Source organism: Episyrphus balteatus, chromosome 4 (genome assembly GCF_945859705.1).
Source record: "Episyrphus balteatus chromosome 4, idEpiBalt1.1, whole genome shotgun sequence".
NCBI classification, from domain to species: domain Eukaryota; kingdom Metazoa; phylum Arthropoda; class Insecta; order Diptera; family Syrphidae; genus Episyrphus; species Episyrphus balteatus.
The window spans coordinates 68,202,557-68,224,061 of record NC_079137.1 but is presented as its reverse complement, the minus strand read 5'-3'; the positions used below and the strand labels follow the sequence as shown (position 1 = coordinate 68,224,061).

Here is a 21,505-nt window from a genome sequence, read left to right as displayed (position 1 = left end):
TTTTAATAAAGTTTTTTTTTTAAGGCCTTTAAAAAAAGGTCAAAAAACGGCTTATAAGGGTTGTTGAGATATGTATATTTCGGTTTTTCATCATTATGAACTCTTAAGACCTTTGATTGTTCATTAATAATTTTTTATGACTCTCCCTTTACGCATAAAAAAGTTTTAAAAACCTAAAAATTGTAGCCCTGGATTGGTAGGCCATTTTCAGAAACTTGAACATAGTTGGAAAATTTGCAGAAACAACAATAATTGAAAAAAAGTTTGCAAATCATAGCTTTAAATAAGGAAGGTAAATCGCAGCGGGAAGTGGCTTCGCAGTTGGAGTTGCACGCTCAAACTTTTTGAGGATGAAACACGATCAGGACGCCAACTTTTCATGAGGACCTGCTTATAGTAGCAATAAGCAAACGAAATACGTGGTGAAATATACCCAACACGGAATAAGCCAGATGCTACACTATTTGGACGAGGTGCTGTTTGGAAAACCCTTCTTCAACCACCACAAAACGAGGTGAAACGTTTAGAGAGAAGACTATAACATCGATCGATGAATTCAATCTCTAAGTATTTCGTTCAAAACGGAGTTTTCGGTAGTCACAGCGGTGAACATAAACCCTACCTGACTGTATAGTTCCCATCATCAAGCATGGAAGCGGTTCTTTAATGGGCTCGAGTTTTTTTTTTCTTCAATTGGAGGAAAACTCTTTGATCTCTGGACTAACATTAATTGGGGAAGGATTCGTATTTCCAAGGATAATGAACCTAAACGCACGTCCAAGTTATGCCACGACTACCTCAAACAGAAGACGAAGAAATCCTTCAAGTCTTGATATGGTCGCCGCAATCACCGGATATAAACGCAACAGAGTTGTTGTGGGAAGATAGACGGGTCTGGGATCAATGTAGCTCATCGGAATCTGCGCTATACAGTATATTACATGACTATTGGAACAATATACCACAAGAAACAATAAAGAATATTATAGCTACAAAGTAATCTAATTTAGAGGAGGCTTTTGCGATGAAAAACCAGTTTAAGCTTTCTAAATAAATTCCTATGTTTTAAGAACTAAATGAAAATAATTTTTTGCTTACCAGTGTTTTAAGACAAAACAATGGGAAATGGGAAAGAAAATCTCAAGTAAACCAAAATCTAAGAACTCTATTTAAAAGAATGTTTCATAAGTAACTTACACACGACAAGACTGGCTCAACCTCTTAAACAAATAGTAGACAAAGGTCCACCCAAGTGTGTATTGTATACGCTGAAATTTCCAAAACCACAATCCAATAACAAAAAAAAAACACCAAAAATTTCACTCGAATTTCTACCTAATTGTATAATTTTTTTTTTTTGTTTTTATTTTTAGAAAATGTTTCTGTTATAAAATACAAATATTTTTAACAATTTGATAAATTTAAACTAACATCACTCGCTGTTCCCTGTGGGGTGTGGAATAAATTTTGTTTAAGGTTTAAAAACACAAAAAAAAAAAAGAAAAAAATTCAGATGGGAAAGAAAGGACACAAAAATCTACAAATATCGTTTTTTTTTCTTCTACATCAAACAGCAACAAAAATGAAAAAAAAATATAATAATTGTTTCTATGTTATGCTACGTTAAAATTTAAACCAATTACATTATGCTACATAATCCATTATCATTCTTAAGAACTAATTGCTGATCTCTGGAAGTTCGTGGCATTGTCATTGTCTTTGTTGAGCTGTGCCTCAAATTATTACTTATACCACTGTACAAGCTATTATTGGCCATAGCTAGCTCTGTATTGCTCATGCGACGCACTGTTTCAGTACGTTTTTTCGATTCAATCCAATTTGAATTGTTTGCAACGTTGTTGTTATTGACATTTGAGGGAGGATTGTCTAGAATCTCTGTCGATGATTTATTCTCCATTTGTAAACTCTCTTCTCTTGCAGCTTCGTTGTTTTCAGCTGCACACTTTTTCGCCGCTGACGCAAGGACGTATTGATCGAGGAGATAAACCTGTGGCTGCAAAGCAATCATAAAACCACGATAAATACACTGTTCCTCTAACGACCATTGTGTAATCTTCTTCAATGCCGTCTGTATTCGATTACAAGATGCTATCGACTCACTACGAACAACAAAATTAATTATACGACCAATTGACGCAGCATCGAATAACAAAATCGACAAAATCAACGCATAATCAATACAATTCGCCTCGATGAACAATTGCAAAAGATAACGAATCTTAACGCTTAATTTTTCTGGCAAGATTTTGGCCCGCGCCTCGGCTTGAAAATTAAAAGCAGCAAAATTCATTTCATCATGCTGCAGAGATGAAAACCTTCTTTCCGGATAATTCTCATCCAAAGTTTGTGAATTCGAACGGGATTTATTAGAGACTTGTGTGATAAGTTCCTCACTTTCTTTTATTGCCGGGATAGAATGATGGTGATGAGTATTTTCAACTAAAGGAAGACTAAAATATCCAGACTCTGAAGTCTGACTCGATGTATTGCGACATTTTGACAAATCGTTGTTTGGCAATAGATTAGTTTCGTGTACTTCGTTGCCATTGTTTACATAAGGTGGTGGTAATTTGAGCTCTTTATGCATTAGTATGAGAGCCGATACAAAATCATCGAGTTTGGCCGATCTATCTTTTTCTTGTGACAGCCAACTGACCAAATGGAAGTCTAAAAATGCACTCATATAACCTAGATCGATGAGTTTACAATTCTCAAGAAGCATACGTGCTTGGCGTTGCAATATTGTTTCAATGAAAAATGTCTCACGTTTATCCTTGGAAATGCTTCTCTCGGATTTGCGACGGAATGTGATACCAGTCGGTGCACTTGCACCAGTTGGTGGTTCTTTTTGTGATGTTAATGTCGGTGTTGTCGGCGGAACACTACCCGAAATGCTTTCTCGTTTCTCTTTGTCCTTCTTGTCTTTTTTTTCATTGCGATTTGTATTGACAATCGGCGTTGAAAAACTCCGTTCACGTGCTATTGAACCCAGAATCAAATTAAAGACCTCTGGATTGGGATTAACTTGATTTGGCTGTTGAGTGGGGGCAATCTTTTGATTTACAATCATGGACGAACGTGGAGAATCAATCTCATTGGGATCTATAGATTTGAGAAATCGTATTAGATCCTTGGCTAGCTCCCATTTGCGGTTCTCCAAAGCTATATCCAACAACAAAGTAGCATATTGCTTACTCACCGCCGAAGGCTCCAAATTTTGTAATATAATCAAATAACTTGCAGCAGTTTCTAACTCTTCGCTTTTCAAACACTGTTGAAATAAATCCTTTGGCTTCCCAGCCACTGAAAACAGATATGGCCATAAGGCAATCTCTGTTTTCCTCGCACATTGCACAATCGTTTGCATATGAACTGGAAATTCTCGAATAAAATCTAATATACTCGGCAATAAAGCATCCGGAATTGGATCTTTACTTGTAGCTTCTTCCTCTAGAACTTCATGCAAAAGAAGCTCCAACGAATGTGGAAAATATGGTAACGCACTACAAGATTTAGCTATCTCCCAGGCACTATACCCAAGATTTCGTTTAATTAATTGACGTAAAATTTTATGAAGGTACACTTGGCTTTTTCGTTCCAACAAACAAAATGGCAGTGAGAAATGTGAACTCGATTCGTTGGTATAAAGAGTTGTTTCATTTTCAACACCCAAAACAATGACATTGTCAAAGAGTATAACCAATGGATAGAGTTTCAATGGAAACGACAACATAATTCTCTTTGACATAAACGAATGCAAACGATGAGAATCACGTACTTCTTCATTTGGTGGTAAAATTGGCAACCATACTCGCATTCCATGTGATCCACTATACAACCATAAACAATCACCCATTGGACTTCGATCGGAGTTTGATAACCAAAAGCATTCAACACATGATGCTAGACAAGTGGCCATTAGATGATTGATGACGCTAGTTCGAGCATCTCTTTGCACCATTAGAATCCTTCCACTGACATTGAAAATTATAGTTTCCGGAGCGTTAGCTTTGGAGGCAAGTTCATTTTTCAAATTTGTTATTGTCAAAGAAACTATACAAGCTGGATGGATACAGATTCCTTTAATGTCCATTTCATAAATGCACGAAACATCCATGTTATAGGCATTCAATTTCTTTAGGGCAAATGTACTGACTATTCCATCAGCTGTTAGACAAATTAATTGATTCTTAAACATATTCAACGATATTACCGGTGCACGAACTTGAATCTTATTCCCAAACTGGTTATCTAGCTTACACTCTTCCGGATAGCATCGAATCTCATCAGTTCGATCAAGCAAGCTAAAGCATCCCAGGACAATAAATCCCCTCCACCACATCAATCCTCCAGTAACAACAAAATCCTTTTCCTGTGATTCATTGCCAAATAGTTTCCACCTCTTGGTCAGCAGAGAATAATGAGCCAATCCAGTTCTCCCAGCTACAGCAACATGCATACCATCTGTATCTATAGCTGAATATCTAATCGGCCAATTTGTTGCCGCATAAGTCAATGGAAGTTGTAATACACTCCAATATTTACTTTCCGATAATATACTTGATATATCAACCGATTTCTGAACTTCCAAATTATCTCCGGAATCAAGAGGATTCACATTTAAATCGGCTTGATTATTAGGAAAGATGAATTTCGATCCAAAGTAGATTTTTTCAAGATTATCACCTTGATTTAGATACAAAGTATCATCGGATTGAAGAAGAATATGAGATGTCGATGCCATGCTTGGATTCATAGTCAAAGCACTTTTGACAAAACTCAATTGGAGAACTGTTCCTTCTCGTCGAATCAAAAACAATTGATATCCCTCGGTGGACCATTCCATTCGATCTACAACAAGTGGATTATTTCGGAGTAAGTCGACATGGATTCCAAAATCCCAACTGAGGGAGGACATAAGCATCGTTCCGAAGGTACTCCAAAGAGATATACCACCATTGTCCCAAGCTACAATTAGCACACAAGAATCTGGTGACCATTTGAGCTCATTTACAGCTCCCAATGTTCCAGGGAATTCCTTGGAATTGAGGGAAAGTTTGTGACAAAATTCCAACCCACCCGTACTGTCTTCAATTGCATAGACAGCTACTTCTGAGTTTCTCCTGCCGTAAGCAAGTAGTCTAAATTTGTGATTGACACTACAAACAGTAGCATCATCAACATCGGGCACCCAAAACCCATGCATTTTCTGGTGGACGCTAAGAAAAGCCGCTCGGCAGTCATTAAAGACTACAGCAAAGCCACCAATAAATGGAGAATACTCCATAGCTGATATAAAGGAGTTTCTACCAATTGGAGGGAGGTTTTTCAGATTGCTATTTTGATTTAAATAGAATGGAATACTTCTTAAATCGACAGTTGCTTGATTTCCTTCGAAATCATCCCATTGTGTTCGTACAAACTCACAATTCGCTGTCGTCACAACAATTTCAGCTAAACTAACACAACAAAAAGTTGTTATTACCGAGTCCATAGCAATTGTACAAATCTCTTTCAAATAAAGTCTAGGAATGACTTCTTTAATAAACAATTCAGCGGAATCTCTTTTCAAATTGGACAAAGGAGAATCAACTTGAGTTAGAACTCCAGCATTATTACCATCGACTTCGATTTTATAGAATAACAAATGTCCATAATCAGTGACAACTGCTAATTTACTTGAATCTGGTTTCCATACAATCAAACGATTGTTACCATGTTGTTCGATAGATTCCTCACTTCGTTGATGAAATGTTATGGGAATCAAAGGATTGGCATACCAAATGCCAATAAAACTTTCACCAATTGCAGCAATGAGAATTTTAACAGCATCGCAGGCGATGTGACGGATTGTATTGTGTTCGGAGTTGAGTGAGAGATTGATGGCCTTTGGCCAGCCAACAGGAAAATACATGATATGTGTCCAAGTTATCTTTAAATCAAATAAGAAAGAAGGATTATCATCTTTAAAATGGAAAAAAACTACTTGATTAATAAACTTACGTAGTTGTTTTGAAAAAAATTAGAAAATCATTTTTTTTTTGTTGTTTTGTTTTTCCTTGTGATTTTTTTCTTTTGTTTTTTGTTTCTCTTAATTTAATTAAATTTCTTCACACAAGTTTTCTTTTTTGTTTCTTGTTTTAATATCAGGACTTTGGTAATTGAATATATTATATGGAAGCAGAATTTTTACAGCATTAAACATAAATTTGATAAATAAATTAACACTTAAAACATTTTTTGGGTTTTTTCTTTTTTTTATGAGAAATTTTTGTGAGAATTTTTGTTGTGAATTTTCTTTCTTTTTTTTAGTAGTTGTTGAAGTCAAAAAAGAAAAAAAGTGACAGGAAGCTGTCATGTGGTGGGTGGGGAAATAGAATTGACAAATGACATTTGAGGATGGTGCCTTGTTGGAGAGTCGATAAGGTAGTTGAGTGTTAGGCTCGGTTCACACATGCGTGTTTTTGTATTTTCTTGTATATGAACGATTTGATTGTATAATGTCGTTTTCCAAAACTATTGAAGTGAATCACTCCTTTTTTGTGCAATTTTGGAATTTGCTTACGATGAATTTGACAAGTGGAGTGTCAATCGTTTGTAAATCGAAATAATAAATAAAATTATAATACAATCTTTTAAATTCACTTTTATTGATTTTTTTCAATACTTTATTGATTTTTTTTTTATAAATAAATATAATTTTGTTCACAATAAAAATTAAAACAGCCACCCAAGAATTTGACAAGTAGTCCATGAAGATAAATATAGAAGTATTGGTAATCACTCCGTCACGCCTTCAAAATTTTGGAAGTGAAGAATTCACTCCAAAAATTCACTCCTTTTTCAATTTTGGAATTTGAAATCACTCCTTTTGGGAGTGATTATATAGCTAGGAGTGAAACTTTTTGAATTTTGGAAAACGACACAAAGAATACGTGAAGCAGCTATCTCTTTCTTGCATGCAAGATGAAATAAATTTCCCCTCCACTAAAAGGACAGACATAATGTACTAACAATTTTGCTTCTATAATGCTTTACAGAAGCAACAATTGCATCTGTAAAGCTTTATAGAACCAAAATTATTTGTCGGGAACAGGGTAGTACAGTTCCATTGCTAAATTTTTCCTCTTTTTGACGTTTGTTTCTAGAAAATGTAAAAGTAGAACGTGATTGGGCACAACAGTGTGTAGCCACCACATGTGATTTTTCAATCGATTGAAAAATCACTGTGTAGCCAGTGCCCCTGTTCTGTAACTTTTATCACTGGCGATAAAATTTTTGAACGACTCTAAAATCCATTTTATAACATCAAAATTAAAGAAATTTCGTTCAATATCATATTTTCTTTCTTCATAATTTTGGAATTTGAAAGAAGTTTTGCTTTATTTATAGAAGAAAGTGGATTTTTTAGACATTCAAAAGCGTTTATCGCCAGTGATAAAGTTACAGAAAAGGGGCCCAGGCACTTACATAGATTGGCTTCCCGGCACTTTTTAAAAAAATAAAAAAAAAAAAACAGAGGACAAAGTTATTTTTGTTTTTTTCATTGCTGAACTACTTCATTTTTATTTTGGTCTCATAACTAACTGAACGCAGCCACACCAGTTTACCCAACGTCACATGACAAAATAAAAAAATCAAAACGGAATAACGAATGACAGATCAAAACAAAGACCATTAAAAAAATCTGTCTACAGTAATTTTTATATATTTTTGGTGTATTTTGTGTGCCTTTCACTTTGCAATTTTTTTTTATTAAATTTTTAAAACAAAACCCTTAATTGAATTGTATAAACAATTGAAATATACAAACAAGAGAACAACATTAAAAACAATGGATCCACAAGTCTATGATTATAATGCAACTATAGATTTGAGTTTAGACAAACAAAATATTGTTCGTCAACTCAGTGATATGTTTTATGGATATTCACTTATTTATATTCGTGGTATTTGCGAAGCATGCTTATGGAATGGTAAGTCAATATAATAATTAAAATATACTTGTTCCAAAACAAACTACGCAGTAAAATTGTTTCTGTCTTGTCTTTTTCTCATTTTTTTGTATTTCCGCGCGCCTTCTTTAAGTCGACTTGTGTATTGATAAGCTGATAGGAGAAGGCAATGTTGATATTATCAATCATGAACCACCTAAACAACAGCCTAATACCACCACAACACTTAACTACAGTCAGACTGTTCAAAAACCAAGTGTTAGTGGTGCTGTCCCCAAAACCGTTTCCACGGTGTCTTCCACGAAGCAATCTTTTCAAGATCTTCCTTCGGCTTACGCTCATGTCTACAATGACATTGCCAAAGGCTACAAGGTGCTTGTTCTTATGCGTGGCCCACCTGGAAGTGGAAAATCTTATTTAGCCAAGTCAATTGTAAAGAAAATGTTGCCCGGGAAAGATTGGAAAGATTTTGTCCTCGGAGCCGATGATTATTTCTTTGATGTACGTGGTAGATATCGATATAATGTAGATCGATTGGAAGATGCACATCAGTATTGTCAGACTAGAGCTAGAGAGAAGATGTCACTTGGATATAGTCCGATATTTATTGACAATACAAATCATGCTCTGTGGGAGATGATGAGTTATGTTAAAGTTGGCGTTGAAAATGGATATATTATAGAGATTGTTGAACCGCTAACGCCATGGCGTAATTCGGCGGGTAAACTGGCGGCGAAAAATATTCATAATGTGCCGAAGCAGAAGATACAAAGGATGTTGGATAGATATGAAGTTGGGACGACGAAGGATTTACTTGGGGTAAGTTGACCTAAATCAAAAGAGACTAAACACTAGGATGTGTGTCAAAGTGCTCAATTATGAAATTTTTAAATGTAATAGCTTATAAAAGTTGCATTGCTTATCAAAATTAAATTCTGTCTACAATTTTTATTTGAATTAATGTTTTTGGATCGCTCAAAGTAAAGGAAGATTAGTAGACCGAGAGCCCACAGCAAATTTGGGGAGTGGAGGTATAACCAAAATGTGAGTATGCAGTTTTATAGCCTTATGCCTTCTAATGACGTATTCGAAAGTCTGGCAACTTTAAATCACGGCTTTATATGGTTTTCGGGGGGGTTAAACAACGCGCGTTTTCCAATTAATGTGAGTGGGCTAAGTAAGAAAAAATTCACATTCTGAATATAAGGAATGATGCTCTGTCATTTCTCCTAAGCCTCAATACCTCAATCTCGGTGATACGACAAATAGAAATCAAGATATAAGCTTTTTTAACTAACCATATCAACTCTTTTCTTGGAGAGTTTTGAGTTCAAAATAACAGAAAAAAATGAACAGAAAAGCTTATATCTTGAGTTCTATTAATCGCATCGTCAAGATTGATGTCTGCAGGCTTAGGGAAAATGACAGAGCAGCAGTTGCTGTATAAAGAATATGAAATAGTGTGAATTTAACGCACTTATATAAATTGGAAAACTCACATTTTCAACCCCTCGAAAACAAGACAAAGCCTTGATTTAAAGCTGCCAGACTTTTGAATTTGTTAAAAGAACGCATAAGGCTATTAAACTGCATACTCACATTTTGGTTATACCCCCACTCCCAAAATTTGCTGTGGGTTCTTAGACTATATCCAAAAAATTATGATTTTTCGAAATTTTTGTAAAAAATTTAAATGCCGGCGCAATATATGAAATACTCTAAGGCTTTCAAGTGTTAGCCTATATTTTTTTTAAATTGAACATTTAATATGGAAGCTATGAAATAATCAAAGAAGTAAAAAAAAAATCATTTTTATTTAAAACCTTTTTATTATAAAAATAAAAAATTTGCGTTTTAAATCAAGTTATTTAATGGTCTACTTTTGGAAAAATTAATTTTCAAACTCAAAATAAAAAAGTAAAACCAATTTTTTTCTTATGTAACATATTTTTAAAAATTCGTAAAAAATATTAAATTAAATAATTTTTTAGGTTTCGATGGCTTAACTGAAAGATAATAATGCCTAGTTACTGGATAATTACAAAAAGTTAGTCAAATATCATATTTTTAATTTTTTTTTATCGAAAAATGGACTGAAATTCACACTATTTTTTTTTTATAAAAAAAAGATTTATAAAAAATGTTAATCCAGAAAGTATTTTGTTTTTTGGCTTAGAAGATATAGCACACATTTCTAGTTATCCGCTTATTTTTGGTGGTCATAGGCAGTGCATGTCACTAACATGTAACAGTAACATGAGAGTAACAAATTAGTTATGCTATTTATTATTTTGAAAAATAACTTTTTGCTATTTATATTTCTTAGTTGTGATGTTTTGGACACGATAATACTGAAAAAAACATTTTTTAATATTGATTTTCATAGCTTGGGTTCAAAAGGGTTAAGGACGCTTTAATATAGCGTTTTGAGATTGCATAAGTAGTTTTGCAAAAAATTTTATGTTAGCGGTGATGTAATTCCACGTCAAATGTTCCCAGAAAACGCGTTTTCAAACGTGACGTGCCAGTGAAAATTTGACTTCGGATTCGCAATCAGCACACAAAAATCGTTTAGAATAGTATAGTTTGGTTTAAGCTCTGTTTTCTTTGCCGACCAGTGTTATTAAATCAAAAATTTGTTCAATAAAGCCCTATGATACGTACTTCTTTTTTTCGAATTTTTAATAGAAAAATTTGATGATTGTATGAAGAAAACAGGACGTTTTTTACCAAAACAGATACACTTTGTATACTCTCAGATTGCAATTAAAAAAAAAAAAAATAAAAACCAAGAAACAAAATGTATATTAAAAAAAAAAAAAAACATGCTAAAAATATAGATTACCTTCTTTTTTTCTCTTTTTCATAGTTTTAAACCGCAAAAAATTGTTACAAAATTCAATTTCACTGTGCACAGAATTAAACTTGGGTTGTATATTTTATCACAAAATCCAAATTTTATTGATATATGTAAATGAAAAATAATCAAACTTCAATTCTGTAATTTTTCAAGCTAGAAAGGTCGGATGGAACTGAAAATGACTAAAAAAAGTAAACTTTTTTTCTTTTTTAGAACATTTTTAGTACTTTTTTGTTTCATTCTTGGCTGTCTGCTTATATTGTTTATGCGCTCACTCATCATGCGAATTTGTATTCGAATCATACCGTACTGCTTTGCTTGCCCACTATTAAAAATCAGAAAAAAAGGAGTACCATACGGCTGTGTATTTGAAACACAAAAAAATCGATTTTTTCAAAAAAAATAGAAAAAAAGTTAAATACAAAAATTGGTAGATACATATCAAGTTATTTTAGTCTTTCTTTCAAATGACATTAAAACTGTTTCAAGTATCTTTTATGCTGATTTTTGTGAATTATTTCTCATACATCGAATTTGACGGTTTTGACTTTTAAACGTCCATATCTCCAGTTGGAGATTTTATCTATTGATTCCAATATAAATCTTTTTTCTATCACCTTTCGTTAAGAAAATAGCTTTTTGACCTTTTTCTAAATTCACCTTTGTTAACCCTACTCAAATTACAAAATTCAAACAATCCTTAATATGCAAACTTTTAAATTAGCTTTGCTCTGACAACATTTTTTAAAACTCTAAGATTTTTTATATTAAACTTAAAAAATTAACTCTAAAACGTTACAAGATGGCGCTGGGCAACCCATGTGCAAATTATTTCTTTAGACACTACCTTTTAGTAAAATATAATTCTCAACTGACATAACGATGAGGGTAGGTCGTTCTACCTAAGACTGAAATAAAGGAAAATCAACTTCAACCGATTTGAGTTTTTTTTTTTCATTTCTTAAACCTGAGAACCTAATACAACTTTTGAGCAATATTACATTTAAAAATTAGAGTACTTTATACAAAAGTGGCACTCCCTACTTAACATGTACTTTTTACAATTTTATTAAAATTATAGCTTTTAAAAGACACCAAGTACACTGTTGCACTGCCTCAGCTGAGAACATATCCATCACCTCCAGATCCGGAGCCTGTATCGGCTCCAGTTCAAAATCCAGTCCCTGAACCTCAAGCTCAGCCCCCGCCACCGCAACACCAACCGAAAACGCAAACGAAAGTCTTTGAAACAACAACCGAGACCGTAATTCCAAGCGAAAATATCGTAGAGCCACTACCAACAACAACAACAATGGAAATGGAAAGAGAATCTAATTCATCTCCGATAGCGTTCAATGATCCGGCAAACATATGGCCCAGCTTTGAGCCACTAGATGATGAACTATTGCCTGCTTATAAATCACCAACAAAAAGCAAAACAACAGAACAGGAAGAAGATCCGGAACTTAAGCAGGAACAAGAAGAAATGTCAACACCAATTAAAAAGACTTCCAAGCCACTTAACCCTGAAGCCGCAAGTTTCTGGGGTGTTCCATTCAGTACAATGGATACGAACAAAGAATACGGAAGCGATATGAACGAAATGATGTTTCCAGCAGTTCCCACAGTTTGGCAAGCTTATGAACAAGAAGCAACAAATTTTTGGGGTGTTCCTGTTACTGCCGCTAGCAATGCAACACCCGAACCAGTACCAATGGAAGAGGGCAGTAGCACCAGCAGTTGTGGTCTTTTACAACTCCTCAAAGAGGGTGTTAAATCAATTAATGTTCCCAATAAAGATAAGCAATCGAATGAAAAAGAATCCACTCGACTGGATCGTCATCGTATTGGCTGTGTGAATGAAAATGAATCATTCATAGCCTTTCGACAAATCTACCCAAATAAACCCAATGCAGAATTGTGGGATCTTTTCGTCAAATGCAATGGCAGCATTGATTGGGCTGTAGATATTTTACTCAAAGATGAAGACTCTGTAACGAGTCGAAATTCATTTCAAGAATCTGTCGAAAATTGTGATAATTTCGATTGCTTTTGTGACAGACCTGAAAGCTGTCCTCCAGCTGCACCTAGCATGAGTATTTCCATGCCCGAAGCCGTCATTGTGAAACCACAACGTCAAAAACTAGCACGAAATCGTGCTGCCCCATCGTCGGCTCAGCTTCTTGAAGTCAAAGAAGCAGTCGAAAAGAGTTTTGTGCTAGGAGAAGAGCACTATTCTAGTCATGTGAAGAAAATTCGCAATAAACGTAACGCCACCGAAGATTCAAATAATAAAAAGACTTTGGTAGAAGTTCAAGTACAAACAGATGATTTAGATGAAAATGATAACAGCGAAGAAGGTGGTGAAGACTCTGAAGTGATTGAAATCAATCTCGGAGTGGATTTAATTGGTCAGTTATCGGAGATTTTCATTTCTGAAACGACACCCCTCGAAGCACCTGAAAAGTACAAACCGAATGTATTTATGCCAAAGGCTTTAGCTCGTGAACTTTATGTCCTATGGATGGAATCAGTTTATAATCAGCAAGAAGAACAACGTCAAAGTTTACTCAAAGAAGATGAGGAATTTGCACGTCTTTTGAAGAATCCAAAGTATCAAAATCTTAAACAACCACCGGAAAATATTAAAGAACTACTCGATATGGAGTATGCTTGGATGATTTATAATAAAGAACAAGAGCAATATAATGGATTGGCTTCGAAGCATCCCAACGATTTGGCTTCTCATCTTACTAGGATGAAGTTATGTGAGATATTTCCGAATATTCCGAGAGAAACGTTGTTGGATATTTTAGCGGCACATAATAACAAATTTAGTGACACTGTGGAGGTGCTGAAGAGTTCGATTCAACCAGCGACGGTTGATCATCAGGTTTCAGCTGAAGTTCTTATCGAAAAGGCAAGGACGGAGAATGAAATGGTAAGAAATATTATAGACTTGTGGCCTTTTTTTTAATTAAAATTCTATTTACCCATAGCTTAAAGAGGAAGAAGACAAACAAGAACAAAAGATATTAAAGAACAATAATTCGAATAGTTTTACAAAGATTCATTCCAACAAACAACAAGAATCCTCAAATCGTCAGAGATCTCTTTCCCCGGAGGAAGCCAAACGATTGGCTCTCTCCGAATTCGAAGAGACCCGCAACTATGCTGCCCATCATTGTCAGCTGCGTGCCGAGTGCTATCAAAAAGCCAAGGAAGCCATACAACGTGGCAACAGTGGTGTCGCTGTGTATTATTCGCAAATTGCTAATTTACACAAAAGAAAAATCGACATTTACAATCATCGTGCTGCTAATTGCATTATGGAAGTTCATGATCTCACACAAAACAATCCAGATTTCATAGATTTGCATTATTTGCATGTTGTGGAAGCTGTTGCTTGTTTGGATATATTTGTTGATCGGCACATAGCTAAATTACGAAGTATATTTCGTAGCTTTAAATATGTGTTTATAATAACGGGTCGTGGTTTGCATAGTACTGGTGGAGTGTCGATGATCAAAACGAGGGTCAAGAGTAGACTCAAAGAGAGGAATTTGAAGTAAGTTTTTCTTTAAAATTGTATATTTAATCTTTATTCATACTTTGTTTCATTTTTTTTTAGGTGGAGTGAAGTAAATCCTGGTTTGCTTAAAGTAAAAATATTCTCAGCGTCCAAATATTCTAAGAATTTATAGTGTTTTGAGTTTGAAACACAAAAAAGACAACCATCTTAGAAATTAAGACAAAAATAATGCTTGAATCCCGAAATGATATTAAAAAACGTTTTATCTTTTATTTTTTAGTAGCCATCTGTTTTTTTGTACTTGTTCTCAATAAATTTTACTGGAAAATATTTTTTTTTATAAATCGCTTAGAAGAATGTATTTGTAGAAAAAATTGGAAATTTCTAGGATATTTAAATTGTCCTTTTGTTTTAATTCGGAAAGCATATCCCGCACGACAACATGATTGATAATGGATTTCATCTAGTTGACTTTGCTGCGGTGCAAAATATTGTAGTAGGTAGTACATGCAGCTAAACAGAAAGCTTACAAAACCGCTGTAAGGAACGACCAGAGCTGGTAATGAGCTCTAAAAACGAAAAAGAAGGAAGGACACTGAGGCAATGCGAGAAAGGAGCGATCGAGGAAATAGAGGGATGCTATAGCAGGAATAAGGTTCGTACGTTTTACAAGAAGGTGAAAAGAACATATCAAGGTTATAAACCTAGAAATGAAGTCTGCAAAGACAACCAACGAACCATCATAATAGAGTCGCAAGCGATTCTCAGAATTTGAAGAAACCACTTATGGAATCGCTTCAATGGCGATGACGAAACAAACTTCGTCCAAAGACAGATTGCAAAATTCCATGTCGACGATAAAGGCCAACATTTTCTTCCGCCCGAGTACTGGGAGAACATGAAGAAAATCATATTCAAACTTAAGTCCAATAAAACTGCTGAGCAATTTAAAGCATCAGGCTATGAACTGGTTGGGAGAATGCACCAAATCATCTGTCAAATATGGTCGGAGTAAAGCATGCCCGCAAAATGGAATCTCAGCATTGTCTGCCCGATCCATATGAAAGGAGACCCTCTGAACAGCGACAACTCTTATTATAGCTTTTTAGATCCTCTCTCGGTACAATGTGAAGGTCTGAAGCACTTCATCAACAATCTGATAGGTCCTTACCAGTGGGACTTTAGACCAGGAAAGTCCACGATTGACCAAATAATCACATTACCGCAGATCTTGGAAAAAGCCCAGAGACATCAAATCGATATCCATCATTCAGCGACTTCTTTAAGATCATCCTTAAAAGAATAATACAGAAATCTAATGTAAACACCAGATGCACGATCGCAGGGGCGCTTTTGTGAGCATTGAAGCAGAGGCGGCTAAAATGGGTCTAACGGTCAATGTCCTCAAAAAAGGTACCTGAACAAAGACGAATTTCATTCGTATTATAGATATGCTACGAGTCCCGAAAAAACAATTTCAAATTCCGTTATTTATTAGAATTTGAATGAAATTTTCCATTACAGACGATTTCTGCAATAAATTTATGTTTTTTTTTAGATTCGTAGAAAATCCACCATACGAATCGAATTTGTGATTGTGAGATGTTTGGTGTCTTCTATACATTGATGTAGATTATAGGAGGAAGTACAAGAACGTGCTGCACGGTTGTACAAGTAAGCTGGCCTGGACAAGCTTGTTAGTTAAAACCCAAATTAAGGTGCTGGTAACCCTAAGTAAATAAGATATATATACCTTATCACTCTGTTGTATACAGATATCTTTAGCTTATCTATGAAAACAAATCGCAGAACTGCGACTCATATCGATAGTTCAAATTGAATGGTTTCTGTATAAAAACTTGTTATCTTTACGAAGTGTATTACGATTAGGATAAGGTTATTGATAATGTTCCAAATAAATTCCATTTTATGCTCTCTTTCATACAAAACTACTTGTTGATTATGATTCACTTCAAATAAAAAACGACAAGGTATGCCTTGAATTTTCTAAAATTTATTTTGTTTCGCAGTTTTTATCAAATATTCGGCGAAATTAGTCCCAAAACCTTCTTATTTTTTTCCAACTCGTAAATAAAATATCAATATCCCTTAACAACATGGTTACCAGTAACAAACCAAATCTAAGAGGATTTCATAATGCTACAATCAAGAGAAATTTTGTTGGATTATTTTTGTGCGTTTCATGTGCTGTAATTACATATAATTTGACTTTTAAGAACCCAAGGAAGCAACGCTTTGCTGAATTCTACAAGGACTATGATGCAGAAAAAGCATTTGAAAGAATGAGGGAAGCTGGCTTATTACAATCAACACCTCCTTTATCACAGGGCAAAAAGAATTAGTCACTTTAATTCGTTGCTTAAAAATAAATTAAAGAAATGAAAAATATTTACATTTTTGCTGTTTAATTTCTTGAGGTGATCTCGGAGTTCTATTGTTGTTTTTTTTATCGCAATCTTGAATGCTTATATAATAGAGTTGGGTACTTTAGTTCAATTGAGTGATCGATCAATTTAGTTCTAATCACGTTATTGAACTAGTTTATTTTAGTTCAATTTAGTTAAATAAGCCCATTCTACTAAAAAATTAAAAAAAAAAAATTAGCTTTTTGAAACCGTACCCAAATTTTAAAAAAATTGAAACTTTTTGGAGTTCACAGTTCAGTTAGTAATATTGCTTTACATATTTTGGGAAAAGACGGATTTTGGGAACGTGTTTGTGCTCAGAAATCAGAGTAGAAGTACTTCAAAAAGAAACGCTGGTATTGGACCAAGCGACATTGGCACTTTTACATCTTTTAGAAAAACTGTTTTTGTTTCGTAAAGACTTGGATGAAATTTCATATGTACTTTTGTTCTTAACCCTTTATTCTTAAAATTCGGCGTATAAGTAATTCTTCTCCAAATCTAGATGTGCATGAAATTCGAAATTTTATGGGATGTTACTAGTTTTGAAAACTATTTACCAATTAGCAATTGATGATATTGCAATGTTTCGTTGTTTAGTGGATCTCAGTGAAAAAAAAAAACAATAATTCGTTTTTGTTAGTGAAATAATATAACGCCTATTATTAATATAAAGAAAACAACCAAGAGAAACCTTTTTAAGTAGGTGTGGCCTGATTAGTGATTATGGAATACGAAGTCGATCGTTTAAGAATCCATATATCTCACTTTCGACTCGCCTCGAATAGGTTAATTATAGAATTCGAAGCTAATGGCCCTTATTGCGAGTTCCGTTTGTCTATCGATAGACGACTTTTGTCGATAGTCGATCATTTGTCTAAAATCGCTGATCAAAAATTAATTTTGGTGTCGTGAAATTCCATTGTGAACGAAATTTTTCGTTTTATCGTTTGATATTTTTCGTATATGACAGCAGCAGAACTATTTTAAGCCGGCTGAAACAAAATCCGCCAAGAAAAAGGTGTCGTAAATCGATGGGACGGGTAAAACGATAGAGGTGAAAACAATAGGGAGAATGTACCAATAAACGAACCGTTAACGTAAATTCAAAAGTAAAAACAATGTAAAAAATTATTTATCGGAGAAAAAATTTAAAATATTTTTTTAACGAAAGGTGTAAGAATACTTTATTATAAAAAAAATAAAATTTTGTCAAGGAGTACAAAGGTTTTCTTATAAAAAAAATAAAAACCGAAGGCATATCGTTTTCACCAGAGACGAACACTGAGTGCCCAATTCCGAACACCATAAATTTTAACAATTTTCTTCTATTATTTAGATAAAAACTCTGTTACAACTAATTTAAATAACAAAAATATAAAACCTTCAAGGTAAACAAAAATGTTCAATACATATGTATTTATAAACCAAATAGGAAACGGGCCTATATCATATGGTTCTGGCTCTTCAATGGACTCCTTTTTGGTCGGTGCTTCCGATACAACTTTAAGAACGGTTTTAAAATGAACTTTTTTTAGTTATGGCTATTATGTGTCGTTAGATGTGCATTCTAATGCACATGCATTTGTTTTATATGGTCGTTTGCGTTAGGATCGAAGGGATAAACTCCATATATGCGCAATGCATTTTATATAAAACCAAAACGATCTTTATTTTCTATTTTTTTGAAGGTGCACAACAGTCCGCAGAAGTTTGTTTCTGTCACCTAGGTATTTTCCAACGTTCGTTGCCTTTTAAACTGGTCCATTTTCCCACATTGAAGCTCGGCAGTGACTCTTGAGCCTTTTCAAAGCTCCAACATCTGTCGGCTGCATGATGTGGATTGAATTCAGGGAGAAGTGCATTGATTTATAGATGAAATTTAAAGCAGTTGCCTAGTTCCAAACAGTAGTTATCGGGGAAAGGAAACTCATAAAAATTTGCTTTCTATTACCGAACAGTTTAAAATAGGAATAAATAAAAACAATTTTTAAACAAATTCAATGAATATTGATTACTTATTGTCTATATATTGAAGTTATTTTTCCTACAGATCGAAAACGGTCTGTCAAATCGAAAAACCGTTAATGTAATAAATGAAGGTAATAAAAAGATCTACAACTTTTACTTTAAATTAATTTTTAAAAAAGGTCAAATAAAAGAGATATGACTAAAATAAGAAAATCACCCTTTGACTTGCTTCAAAAAAACCACCTTAAACCAAAGGTTTAATCGAAAAAAACTTATTTAACATATTCTGTAGGAAATTAAATTATCTTCATTTTTTTCTGCTAGGTCCAATAATACGCGAGTTATGTGAAGAAGTAAAATAAATAAATTTTCAGAAAAACTGCATTTTCGGGAGCGTCTGCCGGGGGTTTGGCCCTACTTAAAATGTCTTCCATGTGTGTTTTTGTTATCAGGGAGTCCACCGCTACAGGATGCGACTAATTTCAAGTGGTTATCCTAAATGAATCAATTTTCAGAAAAACTGCATTTTCGAAACCGTCTGCCGAGGGTTTGGCCCCACCTAAAATGTCTGCCATGGGTATTTTTGTTATCAGGGAGTCCACCGCTACAGGATGCGATTAATTTTAGATGGTTACCCCAAACTCTAAAAACGCCAAAAAAAAAAACGCATTTTCGGGACAGTCTGCCGGGGGGTTGGCCCCACTTAAAATGTCTGCCATTGGTATATTTGTTATCAGGGAGTATGTGGCGTTGGTTATCTATAAATTTTAAGTGGTTACCCTCACTAAATCGATTTTCAGAAAAATGGTACTTTTGATGCGCTTTTTCTCGACAACGCCCCAAATAAATGCAGGCAGACTAAGGTATTCGTCATCACCATGGCCAAGACTACCTCTGACATTCATATGAATCGGTTACCTCTCATGCAAGAAATCTGCTCACGGCTCTTAGACTAAATAAAATTTTGCTTAAACTATATTTTCATTAAAATAAACACTATTTCATGTGACTCACTCTCACCATTTTTTTTTTTACAAAAAATACTATAATTTTACGCATCTGATCTTCCCGACAAACTAAAAGCTATTTGAATAAGAAAATCTTCCTAAACTTTTTGAATCGCATTCGGGAGAAGTGCTCAAAACTTCTCCCGAACGCTTCAGAATAGGGCTGAATATTTGTTTCCTTTTTTGTTGCAATTTTAAATTCTTGTATAAGCAAATACATATCAAGAGAAACCTTTCAAGAATGTAGACACGTGAGGAAGGGAGTTAATTTATAGAAGAAAAGTCTCAAAGACAAAAAGTACTTCATAAGAAATATAAAATTTTTATTTAATCTTTGTACGAATACAACTAAAATTAATAAAATAATAAAAAAAAAAATAAGAAAAAATTATAAACTAACTACAAAGTATACATCTTTTTCTTTAAAAATCTTCTTAAAAAATTAAAACCTCGATGTTTTTATCCATCGTCTGTAGTTAAGCTGTCTATTGTCATCCTTTTACTATCACGAATTTCATCCTCCTCAACTGTCTGACAATTATTCTCTTTATCGCCAGAAGCTGGAACAAAATTCAACCGATTGATAGCGATTTTCTCCAATAAATTATTTCGCTGTTTCACCGCTGTGCCAATGCTCATTCGTTTAACTTTCGGTTTTGGTGGTGTATTTAAAAATACACCTTCAAATATTGTTTCTAAGTTGCCTCCCGAAGGACTATCACAAATCGATTGATTGTTGCTATCTGAATCACTTGGTGGACTTATTTGTGCATTTATATCGTGTAAAGGAACAAAATCTTCATTATTACTATCTTTATGGCTGCTGACATTTTGTGGTTTTCTATTTCTAGTCGGTGTAATACAACTTTTTGTTGGCGATGATAGAAATTCCAAATCACTGTCAATTGGCGATGGTGAACGACCGAGTGGTGAGAGAAGACGTATTTCAAACGCAGGCAATTCATCTTGGTCTGTGCGATTTGTATAATTGGCGACTTCTTTATCAAATGAAAACGAAGATATATCACTTTCGCAGGATAGCGAGGAATTTGTTGAGATTTGAAGGCAATAGCTGTCGCCAGTGGTTAGACTTGTGTCTTTGTTGGTCATTATTTGAGAGTAATTTGTTTGATAAAATGAAGCTGTTGAATAATAAATAATAAATTAATGTTTTCTTTATAAATATCAAGTTAAATTACATTATTTTATTGAAGAATAAACGACGACCAACAGGTAGAAGAAAATAAAAATAAAAATTCTTTTCGAAAAGTGCATTTAATATTTTTTGACAGTTAATAAACGACAGATGCAGGGATGCCAACATGACAAGAAAAAACAATTAAGAAAAAAACATGGTGGTGAATGGGGAGTGTTTGGAAAATCAATTTATTTTAGCAGATGTACAAACCTTTTAATTAAGGTCACGTTTGAACTGTTTTCATAAGATGGTACAACTACCTTAGAACATTGGTGAAACATTTATTAAGAATTAAAGGCTTGGCCACACCGGAGGGTATGCGGTAGCGGTACGGGTAGAGGTAACGGTACTTGTATGAAAAAAATTCCAAACTGACATATCAACGTTCAGATGTGGAATTTTTTTCATACAAATATCGTTACCGCTACCCGTACCTCTACCGCATACCCTCCGGAGGGTATGCGGTAAAGCGGTAACGATATTTGTACTAAAAAAATTCCACACCTGAACGTTGATGTGTCAGTTTGGAATTTTT

General features: G+C 34.2%; 3 protein-coding genes across 3 annotated transcripts; 1 reads left to right on the top strand and 2 right to left on the bottom strand.

Annotated features, from left to right (window-relative positions):
- Nucleotides 1–1,302: 1,302 nt before the first annotated feature.
- LOC129917888 (guanine nucleotide exchange factor subunit Rich) lies at nt 1,303–6,361 on the bottom strand. Its single transcript, XM_055998091.1, has 2 exons — nt 6,025–6,361; nt 1,303–5,953 (listed from the first exon to the last, which is right to left on the bottom strand). Exon 2 carries the CDS (start codon nt 5,933–5,935, stop codon nt 1,640–1,642), a length of 4,296 nt encoding a protein of 1,431 aa, XP_055854066.1. The 5' UTR covers nt 5,936–5,953; nt 6,025–6,361; the 3' UTR covers nt 1,303–1,639.
- Nucleotides 6,362–7,703: 1,342 nt separating this feature from the next.
- Nucleotides 7,704–14,653, top strand: LOC129918631 (NEDD4-binding protein 2). The gene is made up of 5 exons (XM_055999256.1): nt 7,704–7,997; nt 8,110–8,795; nt 11,918–13,777; nt 13,836–14,404; nt 14,468–14,653. Exons 1-5 carry the CDS (start codon nt 7,856–7,858, stop codon nt 14,538–14,540), a joined length of 3,330 nt encoding a protein of 1,109 aa, XP_055855231.1. The 5' UTR covers nt 7,704–7,855; the 3' UTR covers nt 14,541–14,653.
- Nucleotides 14,654–20,071: 5,418 nt separating this feature from the next.
- LOC129919087 (uncharacterized) lies at nt 20,072–21,074 on the bottom strand. Its single transcript, XM_055999921.1, has 2 exons — nt 20,972–21,074; nt 20,072–20,914 (listed from the first exon to the last, which is right to left on the bottom strand). The coding sequence occupies exon 2, from the start codon at nt 20,880–20,882 to the stop codon at nt 20,232–20,234; it is 651 nt and encodes a 216-aa protein (XP_055855896.1). The 5' UTR covers nt 20,883–20,914; nt 20,972–21,074; the 3' UTR covers nt 20,072–20,231.
- Between the last annotated feature and the right edge of the window lie 431 nt (nt 21,075–21,505).